The following is a 14,054-nucleotide window of genomic DNA, read 5'->3' on the forward strand; positions in this document are numbered from 1 at the left end:
CTGAGGAACTTGACCATAATGTGATTGGTGGTTAGCATATTTAAAGAAAGAATGTGTACATTCCAATGAGGGTTGGCCAGCCCACTTGCTATAAAAATGGACATTCAAGTAACACTTATTCTAGGGTATAATATTAGATGTTTGGGAATGTACAAAATTCTTATACCCTAAGAAAATTTTACTAAGCTACTCAATCCATGGTCTCCTTTTATTCACCAATTTTTAAAAACAGTCTTTCCCCTTTCTATGAACAAATATATATTCAAATAAAAATACACACAAAGGTAAAAAAATTCAACACCTATTTTAGGCTTATTACCTGACTTGTTTTAATTGAATGCTTTGCTAATGCTGTGCTAATTTACCCATTTGGATTAATAACTAAACATACCCACACTTCTTTAGTGTCTTTTTCCTCTGGTGCTCTCTTAAGTAGCCAGGTTTTGTTTCAAAAGTTTTAACATTTGAGAGAAACTCAATAGATAGAATGAGTTTTAGGGTGGTTTGTACTGCCCCAGTCTCATGTACACATCTGCCTTGCTTATATCTCTCAACTGTGGGCATGATTGGTCCCTTGATGAAAGTTCTGGTGCACAAAAAGGGTAAAGAGAAGAGGACATAGGTTAGAGTTCAGAACAAAAGAAGGAAAGGGGAGAATCCAGGATTTAAGGATGGATTTTAAAAAAGGGGAGGGGTGAAGAAGGTAACCATGAAAATTATAAAGGAAGCAGAGATTTATGAGAAGAGTAAGGTTTATTGAAAAAGAACAAAAGGTGAAGGAAGTAGCAAGAGAAAGCAAGTAAAGGCAGAAAAAACTGAGTTACCATGATTGAATCTGCACATGTAGTCAACATGGCTCTCTCTTCTGGCCTTCAAGGTCTGCTCATGCTGTCATCAGTACTTTTTTTCCAGTATTTGGAGTCCAACAAAGTAGCAAATGCCACGGGGTTAATTTCCTCTCCAACAGCAACTCTGCCCAGATATGAGTCCTTGGGTTGTGGTTCTGGATCAAGAATAGCTAGCAATCTGACTTGGCCGTGGATTCTGTATGACTGAGGGACTAGGGAAATGCTGTGACTAATCTAAGAACTAAAATCTATTCTTGAGTATATTTGAATTCCCAACCCAGTCTTGCTTCCCTCCCTCAACTGTTAGGCCAGACCTCCCAGTAGTGGCTTGGACCTTTGAGATCTCTCCTGATTCAAACTCCAGGGTCTGAGCTGGTGAGCAATGTGCGAAGGAGTGCACCTCACTTAGGTCTTCCTGGCATACCAGGGAGAGGAGATGGAGATAAAGCTCCCTCTGCACCTGCCCCAGACCCATGCCTGCTTCTTTGGCCCTGGTCACTCAGCAGTAGAATGCAGTCAGGCTTGTTTTCACCAGACATACAGCTCAGGTTTTGAACACTGTATAAAAACTGGAATTGGGGCCGGCCCCGTGGCTTAGCGGTTAAGTGCGCGCGCTCCGCTACTGGCGGCCTGGGTTTGGATCCCTGGCATGCACCAACACACCACTTTTCCGGCCATGCTAAGGCAGCGTCCCACATACAGCAACTAGAGGGATGTGCAAATATGACATACAACTATCTACTAGGGCTTTGGGGGGAAAAAAAAAAAGGAGGAGGATTGGCAATAGATGTTAGCTCAGAGCCGGTCTTCCTCAGCAAAAAGAGGAGGATTGGCATGGATGTTAGCTCAGGGCTGATCTTCCTTAAAAAAAAAAAAAAAACTGGAATAAACTGGCCTGGCTCCCTATGCTTGCTTGTGGTCCACAGCTCAAATGGTTATGGTACAAAGCCTGAGATGGGACCCAGTCACATCTCACTTTTATTTAAGAGCGGTTTATTTTCTCTTCCTCAGAGTTACCCTTTACATTCTGCGGGCAAGTATATAGATACTTTAGTAAGTGTTTATGGGAAGACCTGCTGGCGTAACTGGTCTCATGGCTATAGACCATGCAACAGAAGTTGTTTCTACATTTTGGGAAATTACATACAGCTAAGAATAAACTTGTTTGCTCGGAATAGATTCTCAGATCCCACACATCCTGGAAAAAACTATTCCTTACTGCGTGTCTGTCGTTGAAAATAGGACATCTAAGGTAGAGACTCAATTTCATTTCAAATTTTAGCTTAATAATGTAAGAAAACAGTGCTGGTCTTTACAAGTAAGGCTTTTGTATATTTTGAACACTGGCCAGATAGCTCAAAAAGAGTTTCACAGAAAGCCAGGGGAAGGGGAAGGCTGCACAGAGCCAGCCCAACCATTTACTGTGTGGTGAAGAATTTCGGTGTAATTACCTAGATATTTTGCGCAAATTGGAAGGAGGGAATGAAAGGCATTTTGTGATGTTCTATCTGAGGAATGGAGGCCTGACATCAATACAGATTTTTCTTCTGAGTTCACTATGTCTAAAGGCTAGTTAAGTTAGCTTCACTGCCTGTTGCCAGCTGCTGCCTCCCCCCTCTACACACATATATACCCCAACCAGAGCCTTCATTAGACTGAAAAATATACATAAGACAAGAGGGTGAAAGAATGCAGATGAAGTCATGCAAATTTATTGTAAAAATAACTTGAAGTAGATGCTGATCAACACAGGACCTGTAAGATCCCTCGTATGGGAAAGACATGACAGTGTTTATGGACATCAATTATTTATATATTACTTCAGTCATTCCTGAGTATCCCAAAGATGATATCTACATATTTTAATTTGAAACCAAGTGAAGACTATAGTTTGTTCAAAGTGCTATAGTGAGATAATTCTCATTGGGTTAGCATCTGCTCTCTTCCCCAAAGAGTTTCCTTTAGTTATGGAAATTTAACATTCCAGGACAATTTAGAAAATGCTCTGTTGATTTGTGAGTTGGGAGTTCCAAGTTTTAATTTTAATTCTGTTACGGATTGTGTGAGCTTTGATAAGGCACGTGACATCCTGGTACTTTAGTTTCTACATGTGAAAAATGGTGAAGGAGGGGAGATGAAAAAACATCTTACTAACTGAAAAAATATATTGTAAAGATAAAAAGTGTTAACATTCTAACATTGGCAGTGTTTTAAACATGGCTGTGCCAAGTCCGAGCATACCATGAAGGCATGGGCAGGATGTACTCCAGGCCTACCATAATGGTAGAGATTTCTGGGCACTGACTATGCTTCCTGTTGTCTGAATAGACATGGGGACAATTACAGAAAAGTGGCTAAGAGCCCAGGACAAAGGAAATAAAGGGAAGGCGCAGCACAGCCACTTTGACTTGGCATTATACCATGTTGGGATCCTCTTGTCTTTATGAAACTACAAGGGCCCTTGGGCAGCTGCCGCATAAACCTTAAATAATATTGAAGAGGGTTGTAAAAAATGAATAGGGATAATGGGAATCTGGTAGGTCTGGCTAGTTAGAAGCTTATGGTTAGTCAGATGTGTGAGTTAGCAGTCTATTAATTTGATGTCGGGGAGGAGGGATGACTTTTCACTTGTGTGGGTGAAGGCTCTATTCAAGAGAGGGCCATTGTGGCTCAGATGTGGGAGGTAGGAAGACGCTAAAGAATTGTTAATGAGACACTCCTTGTGTGGGTGAAGGCTCAGAACAGCACTCTCTCCTGAGCTGGGATATATTCCAGCCTCAGGTGGATACGAGTGAGGCTGATTTTGCCACGATTAGCAGAATTACTTGGAAAAGCAAGAAAACGTGGTCGTATTCTCGGATCTGAGTCTAACTGAGTTTCAGCTCAGCTTTGGTCAAGCGCTCCAGGGCACACTAAATGCTGTGTATTCACTGAAGGTTCCTGTTTGTCTCTTCCAGCTTCTGCCTCCTGCTCCTGGTACCTAATTTCTGCTCCTGCCTTCCACTTTCCTCCTAATGTGAGCTCAACTTGCAGCTTTCTCTCAGGTTCTCCTTTCTATTCACTGGGCTGCACCCTTCTACAGTGTGTTCTCTGTGTGTGTGTGTAATGGAGGAGTGCTCTCGAGGGCTTCCACTCCCCTTTAGCAGAATGATATCCATTTCCTCTTATGCCATGTGAAATTTCTTGTCTTCTGCTGTCTTTACTGATCAGAATGAATACTTATTCTCTGAAGTCAAGTATTAAAAATACAGAATCCACCCCGCAGCTGAAAAAAGATTTTCAATCTGATAAATACGTTTGTCCTGTTACTTTTACATGATGTGAATTGTGATTTGTACAGGTTCTCTTCAATGGCTTCAACTATACTATTATACCCAAATTGTGTTCTGCATTTTAATGTGTGTCCTGCTTGCTAGACGCCGACGACCTCATCCTTTTAGAGAAAACCTAATTAAAACTACACAAGGACATCTCCACTTCAGTCCTATCTTGTTGGAAGTATCCATATCAGAAAAAAAGAGTTCTGGGGCCGGCCCCGTGGCTTAGCCGTTAAGTGCGCGCGCTCCGCTGCTGGCGGCCCGGGTTCGGATCCCGGGTGCGCACCGACGCACCGCTTCTCCGGCCATGCTGAGGCCGCGTCCCACATACAGCAACTAGAAGGATGTGCAGCTGTGACATACAACTATCCACTGGGGCTTTGGGGGAAAAAATAAGTAAATAAATAAAATTATAAAGAAAAAAAGAGTTCTGAGCTCCAAATAATGCCTTAATTACTCCCAACAGCATTCAGTACAATAACATTTGGTCATATTTAAATACTTCCCTTATGCTTGGTGAACTAGGTTGCAGCCTGTGGTCCTTGATTCTTTAAGTTTTCCTTTTTAGGACTCTACCCCTAGTTGTGGAGGGGGGTGCTGTTAATGAGCCGTTTCCTCTCAGTTCTTAAATCCCTTGGTGCTATTTCGGAGTTTACCACCAATTTTATTAAACTCCCTTTTATAGAGCTTTCCCTTTACTTCCATTTTAGGCCCATTTTCTACTCTCAATTCCTGTTCAAATCTACTTGGAAAACCATTCCTATTTTTTGCTTTACCTTCTAGTGAATCATGTGGCAAGTGAACCAGCAGTCTGAATTTTTTATGGGTCTATTTTTGGGTTTTTTAAATCAAAATTCTATCTTGCCCATAACCTGGTTTGTTTTAGGCTTAACTTAACCATTCAGGTCCTGGGCCTTGTGACTAATTTGCATTTTTTACCACCATACTGGTCTTGGCAGCAAAGGGGCCAGTGAGGTGCCGATGAGAGCTTCCTGGCCACCTTAACCTAAGCTGCTTCTGCATTTTCTTTCTTTTTTTTTTTTTTTTGGTGAGGAAGATTAGCCCTAAGCTAACATCTGTTGCCAATCCTCCTCTTTTTTTGCTGAGGAAGATTGGCCCTGGGCTAACATCCTTGCCTATCTTCCTCTACTTTATATATGGGACGCTGCCGCAGCATGGCTTGATAAGTGATGCATAGGTCCGAGCCTGGGATCCAAACCCATGAACCCTGGGCCGCCAAAGTGGAGCATGTGAACTTAACCACTATGCCACTGGGCCAGCCCCTGCATTTTCTGATTGAGGTGTTTCTGTTGGGGCAAGTCAAGGGACTTTTTACACCTACCTCTAACCCCACCCCTAATAGCCATATAACCATTTTTTATCATGTAAAAACTTATAGTTTTGGAATTCTGGCTTTCGTCAGTGATAGAATATCAGCTATTTTATATTCTTTAGGACTGGGTTTACCTGGTAGAACAGCTGTGCTCACCCCACCCTTATTCTACACTTTTTACAAACAGTTCATGAATTCCCAGTCTGTTATAACCTCCCACTCCCAATTACATTAGTTTTATTCTCCACTGGTTTTTGAAAAGATTATACAACCTATAGCTTTGTTGTGCTATGCCTTCTTCTGGAGTCCTAATAAAATAGTTTGTGTCTCTTTTAAATTGTTCCATTTATGTGTCAGTTCTGACTTATTTAAAAGTATTATGCCTAGATGATTGAACAAGTCAAGATGATAGCAGAGGAGAATAAAAGATGCTTTATCAAAGTGTCTTCTCCTAATTCTCAAAGCCAATCTGTTCTTATAAAAGTCCGTCCTGCTTTTACTTGGCATGTGAATCAAACAATCAAACCTCTTTCTTCTGTGTGTGATGACATTTTCTCCTAATTTCCTGTCCGCAGAAACATTTTGTCTGTACTTTTTGTGTGTGTGGTATCTGTCTGAGCCTTTCTCTACAGTCCAGCCCTAGCTCCACCCATCCTCAGTGGCTGCTACACTTAGGGCAGCCAGACAGTTTGGGAAAGGAATTCAGAAGAGCCTCTTGGCTTTAAAGAGTCAGCTGATAGAATCGTAGCAGGCTTAGTGTTCCTATGAGAATTGACAGACCAGGTAAGGGAGCCCTTAGATAACAAAGTAAATCCCAGGGCCCATCTCGGCAGAGTACCAACTCATCACTGCCTTTGCTAGTTAAAGTTGTCCTTTTCCTTTTCCTAGAAGTTTCAGGCACCTGCAAGAGAGACCTGCGTGGAATGTCAGAAGACAGTCTACCCGATGGAGCGTCTCTTGGCCAACCAGCAGGTGTTTCACATCAGCTGCTTCCGTTGCTCCTATTGCAACAACAAACTTAGGTAAGCCATCTCCCTGTATACTTGGACCTCCGAAGGGAGTCTTTGGCTTTCAGAGCACTGGTACTACAAGCTATTGTGCTAATAGTGTGCTGTTGAAGGCCCTTGAAAAAAAATCAGAAGTACCGTTTAGTGACAAGTATTTCATATCAAATGATCGTGGTGTTTGAAACTTCTTGGTACATTGATGTGTTAATTTACATGTTAGGACTGAAGCTTAAATCACATGGGTTGCAGGTAAAACCCCCTGTGACCAAATTTAGTAGAATGTTTTCCCTTGGTATCATAGAATCATAAAGTTACAATATCTCAAGAGGATACTTGTCTAAGCCCTTACTTCAAAATGTCCCCAGCACTGTATAAATGGCAATAATAGCGATAATAATAGGCCCTGAAGAGCATGTCTTTCTCTGTATGTTGCTTTGTTTTATTTCTTTTTTTTTTTTTTTTTTTTTTAGATTTTTTATTTATTTTATTTTTTCCCCCCAAAGCCCCAGTGGATAGTTGTGTGTCGTAGCTGCACATCCTTCTAGTTGCTGCATGTGGGACTCGGCCTCAGGATGAACGGAGAAGTGGTGCCTCGATGCGCACCCGGGATCCGAACCCGGGCCGCCAGCATCGCAGCGCACGCACTTAACCACCAAGCCACAGGGCCGGCCCCGCTTTGTTTTATTTCTGAGAAAATAATTATTATGTATCATTTCTTCCAAGTAACTCAAAGTGTGGAAATAAATGTGGCAAATTGGGGAAATATTCCATATTAACTTACTTGAATCATAGAGTTGGAGAGAAAGAAGTGACCAGGATATTACTTCGTCTGGCTTTCCTTCCAGAGCAAGCATCCCTTCTAAAATACTCTTGAAAGATGTCCTGGAATCGCCGTGACACTTCTGTGGGGGTTGATGCCTCACCGTGGATAGTTCCAGTGTTAGACGCTCTAGCTCGACAATGTTCCCTTCTCTTGAGCCAAAACGTGCCTCTGTAACCTCTACTCGTTGCTTCTTTTCCTGCCCACTGTATTAATTTTTTTCTCCAAGGCACATTTTTCTAGATTTTTGAATTTTTATATTTCTTCTGTGGAAATGCTGTTGTTTTTATACCCCTTTTAAAATTCATTACCCTGCGAGTGATACCAAATCTCCTAAAAGCCTGTCCAGTGCTGACATCGGGGAGGCCTCCTGGCAACTGCTCACTGCTCTCCTATAACCATAGCTTACTGTTATTCGGCCAGTAGCATCTATTGAGTACCAGCCATTTGCAGAGCATTATGCCCATTCCTGTAGAGATATGCTTTTAAATTATAACACAAATGGGAAACTAGAAGGAAAAAGATTTAGAGCAATATCATTACAGGTAGTTATAGGTTATAAATACTTAGGAAATATATGAGTGATCAGAGCGGGGTGGGATTACTTAGAGAAGATTTCCTAGAAGAGTAATTTTTTAAACAGTTTTGACAGAGGGGGGTGAAATCATTTGAAAATGAGAACATGTACAGGAGGAAGAATGTCTTGTGAAGGTTCAGGCCTGGAAGTGAGCATGTTTTTTATAAAGATAATAAAACAAATGTGCTTAAAAGGGGGTACAGAATCCTAGTTGATAGATGTGCTTTTTAAAGGTATTTTTCTCACTTAACGTCTTCTGAAAATACTGGAATTGCCAGATTTCAGCCTGCTGGTGTAAATAAGAATTTACAGATTTGTTAACTTTATGCTCTTTTTCTTTTAATAACAGTCTAGGAACATATGCATCTTTACATGGGAGAATCTATTGCAAGCCTCACTTCAATCAACTCTTTAAATCTAAAGGCAACTATGATGAAGGCTTTGGGCACAGACCACACAAGGATCTGTGGGCAAGCAAAAATGAAAATGAAGAGACATTGGAGAGACCAGCCCAGGTTCCAAATGCAGGGGAGACCCCTCAGAACCCAGGGGTAGAAGATGCCCCCATTGCTAAGGTGGGTGTGCTGACTGCAAGTATGGAAGCCAAGGCCTCCTCTCAGCCAGAGAAAGAAGACAAGCCGGCTGAAACCAAGAAGTTGAGGATCGCCTGGCCACCCCCCACTGAACTTGGCAGTTCAGGAAGTGCCCTGGAGGAAGGGATCAAGGTATCCAAGCCCAAATGGCCCCCTGAGGATGAAGTCAGCAAGCCTGAAGCTCCTGAGGATGTAGACCTGGATCTGAAGAAGCTAAGACGATCTTCTTCACTGAAGGAAAGAAGCCGCCCATTCACTGTAGCAGCTTCATTTCGAACCGCTTCGGTGAAGAGCCCCAAAACCTTGTCCCCACCTATCAGGAAAGGCTGGAGCATGTCAGAGCAGAGTGAGGAGTTTGGAGGAGGAATAGCAGCAGAGAAGAAACAAGTGGAAGATGCCAGTGCCTCCGAGAAGAATGGGAGTGTGGGAAAAACAACCTGGCAAAAAAAGGAATCTAAAGGAGGAGAGGCAGGGAGGAGAAGTAAGGAAGTTCATGGTTTTGAGATGGGGAGTGAGAATCTCACAGAACATGGTGCAAACTTAGATGAAGATGATAGGAACCTTCTCAAACAGCAGTCTCCACTGGAACCCAAGTCTACAAATTGGTCCAACTTTGCAGACAACACCTCCGCTAAAGAATTCAATACTCAGAATCAGAAATCCCAGGATGCGGGATTCTGGGAGGGAGAAGTAGTCGAAGAGCTGTCTGTGGAGGAACAGATAAAGAGAAATCGGTACTATGATGAGGATGAGGATGAGGAATGACAAATTACAATGGTGCTGGGCCTTAAATTTGTGTTAGTGTTAGTGAGCCACTGCCCTTTATCAAAGTGATGCACGTAAACAGATATCTAGGATGAACTGTAATTTATGTGGAAGTAACTCTGGAAAAGAGTTCTTGCTTCAGAAAAATCCCATACTGCAGCTTAAGTGAACCAATTCTAAATGTTAGAGATAACATTACTTAAATCCTCTATTTTAGCAATGATGATACGCATAAGTGCTTTAAGGTCTTATGGGAGGGAGAGAATATTCCAACTGATATAGTCCAATTCCACTGTATTCCCAAAAGGCAATATGAAAATAGATGGATGATTAGTAGTACCTCATTACACTAAAAATTCAACCATGGAATTAGGGGACATACAGAAGGGATGTAGGGGCCTAAATGTTATGACTGAACGCACTTTAGTATAAAGGGCACAGTTTATGTATTTTTAAATGAATACCAATTTAATTGCTTAGTATTCATCTGTTAGATCAAATATTTAGTCATTTAAAAAAATTTTTAGATTAATTTTCTTGCTCTGATATATATGGGGAATTTATCGCTTTGCATCCTGCTTTCTAAATCACATCCTGAACTGGATTATTGAGCTAGAATACAATCATCTTTTTGGAGTACCTTTTTGATCATCTTTGGTGCTTGGAGAGATCACCTGTCTCACAAATAAGCTATAATATTTGCCAATGAGTCTCACTACACCCCAAGTGATTTCTTCTCTGGTGGTATCTGTGCTTCTCATAATTTACTGAAAGCTGCAATATTTTTATAAGATCTTTTGTATTGTTGTTTGCCATGTTGCATGTTAGAGCAAAGTGAGCCGTTTAAAGGAGGAATAACAAAAAACCACCTTAAACCACTTGAGCTCAGATCCCCAAACTCTGTATTCCACTTCTGATAGCCCCTTTCTGGGACACTAGTTTTTTAATACTTTATCAGCTCTGAAATGTGTTGATTTTTATGGCAGACAGTTTTCCCAGGGTGCAATTAAACCAATTATAGGCCTTTTGGGGGGGTTCGTTTTCTAGTATTAAGGCTTTGGAACATTATAAACTTGAGTACATTTGTTGTACATAATTGATATTTCAAATTGTATGTGGGGGAGAGAGGCGTTTTAAGCCACAGGCTTTTCTTTGTACTGCATTTTTAGAAATTTAGCTCTAATATTTTTTAGAGATGTAAAATATTCTGCTTTCTTACAGCCTTGCTTAGTCTGAAACATTTTTATTCAATAAAGCTTTTAATTTTCATTTGAATGTTTCACTGTGCCTTTTTCATTATTATTTTACATTGTTACAGTCTCTCAGACCTACTTTTTGCCTTAGCAGTTAGGGAAGAAAAGGCAAAGGTCTGAAGTGTTTTAAGTGAAGTGTTGTGAATACATCTCACCAATAGGTGGTGGTGTTGGGCTGATCTTGGGCTTTCATCCTCCCTGAAGGAAGACAAATTTTTCTTGAAAATTGAAAGCAACTTTCTCTTTGGCAAGAGAATTAGTGTGTACATTCAAAATGAGCCATTTGTTTTACCAATTCAAAATCCAGTGGTGGTTTTTTATTGTAACTGTATTCAACATTTAATAATTCATCTTACAATTATGCCTAACATGCTAAATGGAATTTCCAAATGCCTCTGCTGAAAATGGACTTGTTTTCCACTATGGACAAAAGCATAATTGGTTGTTTGATTTCCTTGCCTGTGGAGAGGCAACTACCTCAATTGTTAAGGCACTTTTTTTTTTCTTTTTTTTTTGTGAGGAAGATCAGCCCCGAGCCAACATCCTTGCCAATCCTCCTCCTGTTGCTGAGAAAGACCGGCCAGCCCTGAGCCAACATCTATTGCCAGTCCTCCTCCTTCTTTTTCTCTTTTTCTCCCCAAAGCCCCAGTAGACAGTTGCATGTCATAGTTGCACATCCTTCTAGCTGCTGTATGTGGGACACCGCCTCAGCATGGCCAGACAAGCCATGCGCTGGTGCCGCCCGGGACCTGAACCCCGGGCCGCCGGTAGCAGAGCACGTGCACCCAACCGCCAAGCCACGGAGCTGGCCGCCTTTTTTTTCTTTTTAATGGCAATGTGAGAATGTGGATTTTCTTGGAGATAGGCATGCTTTTTGAGTCATCTGTTACATTTTCCAGAGTCATTGTGTGTTCCAGGGTCTTGCCTGGTCTTCTGAGTGGATGGCAGGGTACTACATTCTGCTCTTGGCCCCACCTCAGGCTGAAGTCATTTCACCAAACAGTTAATCCAGAAGCTCTGGCTGACTTGCACAAAATATCCGTTCCTGGCTTGAGTTTAGCTACCTTAACTGTCAGACTCACTGCTCTAACCCATCCACGTGGTACTCACCATATCTACATACTTTATACAAAAAAGTCTGAGTGCCAATAGCCAGCATTTATGGATATCAGCGGAGTATGTCAACACATATCAGGTACGTGGGGACTGAGATTACCCTTAGAAGAACCTTTTTCTATGCCTTTCAAGGGCTAAGATACACATATTATAGGTACAGAGAGTAGAAACAAGGACTAGTGCCATAAGCAATATGATAAATGGATATCCTTATCAAGAGAACGACCTGATAACACTTAACATTCTTAGAGAACAAAATAACCTACAGCCAAACAAAAAGTGTTTATCAGCTCTCAGCTCTGTGAATGAAGGCAGCTTGTTTGGACTTGGTATGTCAGTGGCCACAATAGGATGATGTGAATCTTTCTATTTGAAGCAGGAAAAGGGGCCAGCTTGGGACCTGGGATGGTTAAGGAGACTCTGTTCATGACTGCTACAGGGCCAACTGAGTTTCATCAACTTGCTGGTCAGATCATTCCTGGCCAAAGTGAAAGCTGCACCAAAGTTTGCTTTCATGACATTTCATCAGCAATATGTTTTCTAACAGCCAAGAGCTTATGAAATGCTACAAATGTGTTTTTCTGGGGATAGATCTTAAGATCCAGATCATTGTGTGCTGGTTCCTGCATGCCAAATTAGCATGTTCTCTCTTCCTTGGGGCTCCTGATTTGAATTCCCCTGGGATCAGGGAGAGTTTGCTACTTTTAAAATGTATCTTGAATATAGGGTGAGTTACCATTAAGCTGTTGCTGGGTTTGGACAAAAATGGCTTTAGGCAGTGCTTCTCAGACCAGCAGTAGTGGCATCTCCTAAGTGTTAGAAATGAGAAATGCAAATTTGTGGGCCCTGCCCTAACCCTCCTGAATCGGAATCTCTTTGGAAGGAGCCCAGAAAACTTTTAGCAAACTCCATATGGGAGATGGAACAAGCTAATGTCTGACCTAGGGCACACTAACGTTTGAGAACTACTGAGCTAAAGCAAACCTTCTAGTCTACTCCTTAGGATGGCTCCTTTTTTTTCTTCCTTCCCCTCCCTTTGAAACTCTCTAACTTCTGGTGTAAGCATATCTTACTAGTTATTAAGTTACTTTAAATGGCCTTGGACAAGAGGTAGAGATTTAGTTCTTTTAATCTTTTTTCAGATCTGTCTAGTTAGCCTGTGGTAATTAAAATTGTAGCCATGTTTTAACAGCACCCAGGGTTCACGGTTTTCCAGCAGCTGAGGGACAATTGAGAGTTTAGCCATTTGAAGGTTCCTAGTCTGTGGCTCCTCTCCCTGTTTATGTAGATCCACGAAAGAGTTCAATGTGCAAACCTAAAATTAAGGAGGTTTATAGGATAAAGTCTCAGAGTTCTGGAGTCTAAAGACTTTCTAGTTCAGAAGCCCAGTTCTACCACTTACCTATATAAGCTTGGGCAAGCTGTTTGACTTCTCTGGACCTGTTTACCCATTCTTAAAATAGTAAATAAAGCAATACCTACTTCATAGGGTGATGGAGTTAAATAACCTGTGTAAAACGTTCAGTGCAGTACCTGGCACATAGTAAACCTCATTACACTATGGCTATAATTTCTTTTTCTTTTTCTTTATAATTTCCTTTGGATAATATCCTTTGTATATCTTCCATTTCCTTTTCCCCATGAGAAAAATGATTTTTTAAAGTCCATTTTAGGGGCCGGCCCCGTGGCTTGGTGGTTGAGTGAGTGCGCTCCACTGCTGGCGACCCGAGTTCGGATCCCGGGCTCCCACCGGCGCACTGCTTCTCCGGCCATGCTGAGGCCGCGTCCCACATACAGCAACTAGAAGGATGTGCAGCCATGACACACAACTATCTACTGGGGCTTTGGGGGGAAAAAATAAATAAATAAAATCTTTAAAGTCCATTTTAAGGGATAAAACATTGAAGGGAGGTTAAGATCGCGAAGTGGCACTAAGGGAAGAAAAGGTTGGGAGCAGAAAGAGCACTGGTGGTGGAGAGGAGGCGGCGGGACCAGCTGAGATGGCGAGATAGGCCCTAGAGGGCGCGGGGCTGGGAGTAGAGAGATAGGTATGGCCTGCCTGGGAGCGGGAACAACTCTGAGCGGGCCGGGCTGAGAAAGAGGAATGTCCCCGTAAGGGAGCTAGGCCTGAAATAAGGGGTGTGGCCGTAGCTGGATGGGCGACTGAGCAGGGAGGACAAGCGTGGCCGAAACCGGTAGCAAAAAAAGGCGGGACCAGAGTTGAGGGCCTGAGGGGTGGGGCCAGGGCTGGAGGGAGGCGGGGCGGGGAGGTGGGGGCGTAGCCAGGTTGGGGGCGGGGTTCCAAGGAAAGGCGGCCCGGGAGGCTGCGGTGAGGGAGGTGGGCGGGGAGGCGCGATGGGCGGTGAAGAGGCTAGGCCCCGCGGAGGACAAGAAGGGGCCGGAAGGGGGTGGCCGCCGGTCCGGC

General features: G+C 42.5%; 1 protein-coding gene across 4 annotated transcripts in view; it reads left to right on the plus strand.

Annotated features, from left to right (window-relative positions):
• LIMA1 (LIM domain and actin binding 1) overlaps window positions 1–10,529 on the plus strand; it is an 86,805-nt gene extending 76,276 nt beyond the window's left edge. For all 4 annotated transcript variants that reach the window (XM_014786447.2, XM_014786448.2, XM_087442418.1 and 1 more), the window contains 2 exons: window positions 6,387–6,520; window positions 8,252–10,529. In XM_014786447.2, the coding sequence (XP_014641933.1) occupies window positions 6,387–6,520; window positions 8,252–9,260 (1,143 nt within the window). In that variant the 3' untranslated portion in view covers window positions 9,261–10,529. The remainder of the gene's footprint in view (window positions 1–6,386; window positions 6,521–8,251) is intronic.
• Window positions 10,530–14,054: the final 3,525 nt, after the last annotated feature.

Source organism: Ceratotherium simum, chromosome 17 (genome assembly GCF_057802395.1).
Source record: "Ceratotherium simum simum isolate JZ-2026a chromosome 17, ASM5780239v1, whole genome shotgun sequence".
In the NCBI taxonomy this organism is placed as follows: Eukaryota; Metazoa; Chordata; class Mammalia; order Perissodactyla; family Rhinocerotidae; genus Ceratotherium; species Ceratotherium simum.